General features: G+C 43.4%; 1 protein-coding gene across 1 annotated transcript in view; it reads right to left on the bottom strand.

The window, feature by feature from the left end:
- LOC119592246 (sarcolemmal membrane-associated protein-like) overlaps window positions 1-1,203 on the bottom strand; it is a gene marked incomplete in the record, with an annotated part of 84,028 nt that overhangs the window by 78,084 nt on the left and 4,741 nt on the right. Inside the window, 1 exon segment of the mRNA XM_037941082.1 lies at window positions 365-938. Coding sequence (XP_037797010.1) covers window positions 365-487 — 123 coding nt within the window.

Here is a 1,203-nt window from a genome sequence, read left to right as displayed (position 1 = left end):
GCTAAAGAAATGGCTCCATGAAGGTATAAAACCAACAATTACACTAAATGAGCAAAAAAACAAAAAATATGAAAAAAGTGGAAATCCGGAAAAAAAATAATTAAAATAGTATATAACTGCATTAGCAACAGGAAGATTCTACTGCCAGTGAGAGGTAAAAAGACAAGTAACATGAAAGAGGGAATCAGAAAAAAGCAACCACATCCAAATTTTCCCAAGAAACTCCAAACATGTAGATTTCCTTCCAGGCTCACTACAGGAGGCGAGTCTGCTTCATTCCAACACAAAATAATACCGGTAATGAACCTTAATGAACCACAAAGGCAGCAGAATCTTTCAACAAAGAGAGGCTCTGTATACTCACTGGGAAGGGGTGCGAATTGGGTCGACACTGCAGAATGGCCCGTGCCGTCATCTTGGTCTCGGTAATGGGGGGGCCGCCCACAGTGGGGGGGACCAACGTACGGACACCAACAATGTTCACCATCAAACCTAAGCCACAGGCCAATTGAGAACTTGTCCCTGGGGCCTAGCAACGATTCACTAGGTCTGTCCTGCCGAGTAGTGCAGCCACGTCTGATGACTCGGGGGGTGGCATGTAGTCATAGCTAGTACGACTGTACGATTTCTCCTTTTTCGTATTCACTTTTGACTTATCGGTAAATTAGGATCCTAATAATGATATTTACTTTTAGGAAAAAGACAAAACTAGACAAGCAAATTTGAGCCCGGTTATCACTTTCAGTCGCACACAATGCTATCACATATCCAGTGTGGAGGATGTCGTCGAGAGGACTTCTTTCATTTCTCTTTTCAGTGGAATTTCAAAACTGGAGTTCTCTGCTGGCTCGCTACACCATCAAAGCAGCTCCAGCTCCACACTTCAGGGTCTCTCGCTCTTTCAGGGGGATCTCCTTGCTTGCATCCCTCAGGAGGTCCTGCAATGCAAGAAGTGATGCAAGTCAATGTCACAAGAATAAAGAAGTGTGGGATTAGGAGACAATGCATGGGAAGAAAGGGAGAAAAACAAGGGAGATGAAGGGAGAACAGGAAAAACAGGAAAAAGGAATGAACAAAGGGAGAGGGAGGGAGAAATAAAGAGTAGGAGTAGGAAAACTGTTAAAAGGAAGGGAAAAAAAGAAGGAGGAAGCAGGGATAGTAAAAAAAAGGAAATGGAGAAGCCAGAAAATAACGTAGCAAAAC

Source organism: Penaeus monodon, chromosome 29 (assembly GCF_015228065.2).
Source record: "Penaeus monodon isolate SGIC_2016 chromosome 29, NSTDA_Pmon_1, whole genome shotgun sequence".
Taxonomy (NCBI): Eukaryota; Metazoa; Arthropoda; class Malacostraca; order Decapoda; family Penaeidae; genus Penaeus; species Penaeus monodon.
Note: the sequence above shows the minus strand (reverse complement) of the source record. Positions and strands in the feature narration are given on the sequence as shown.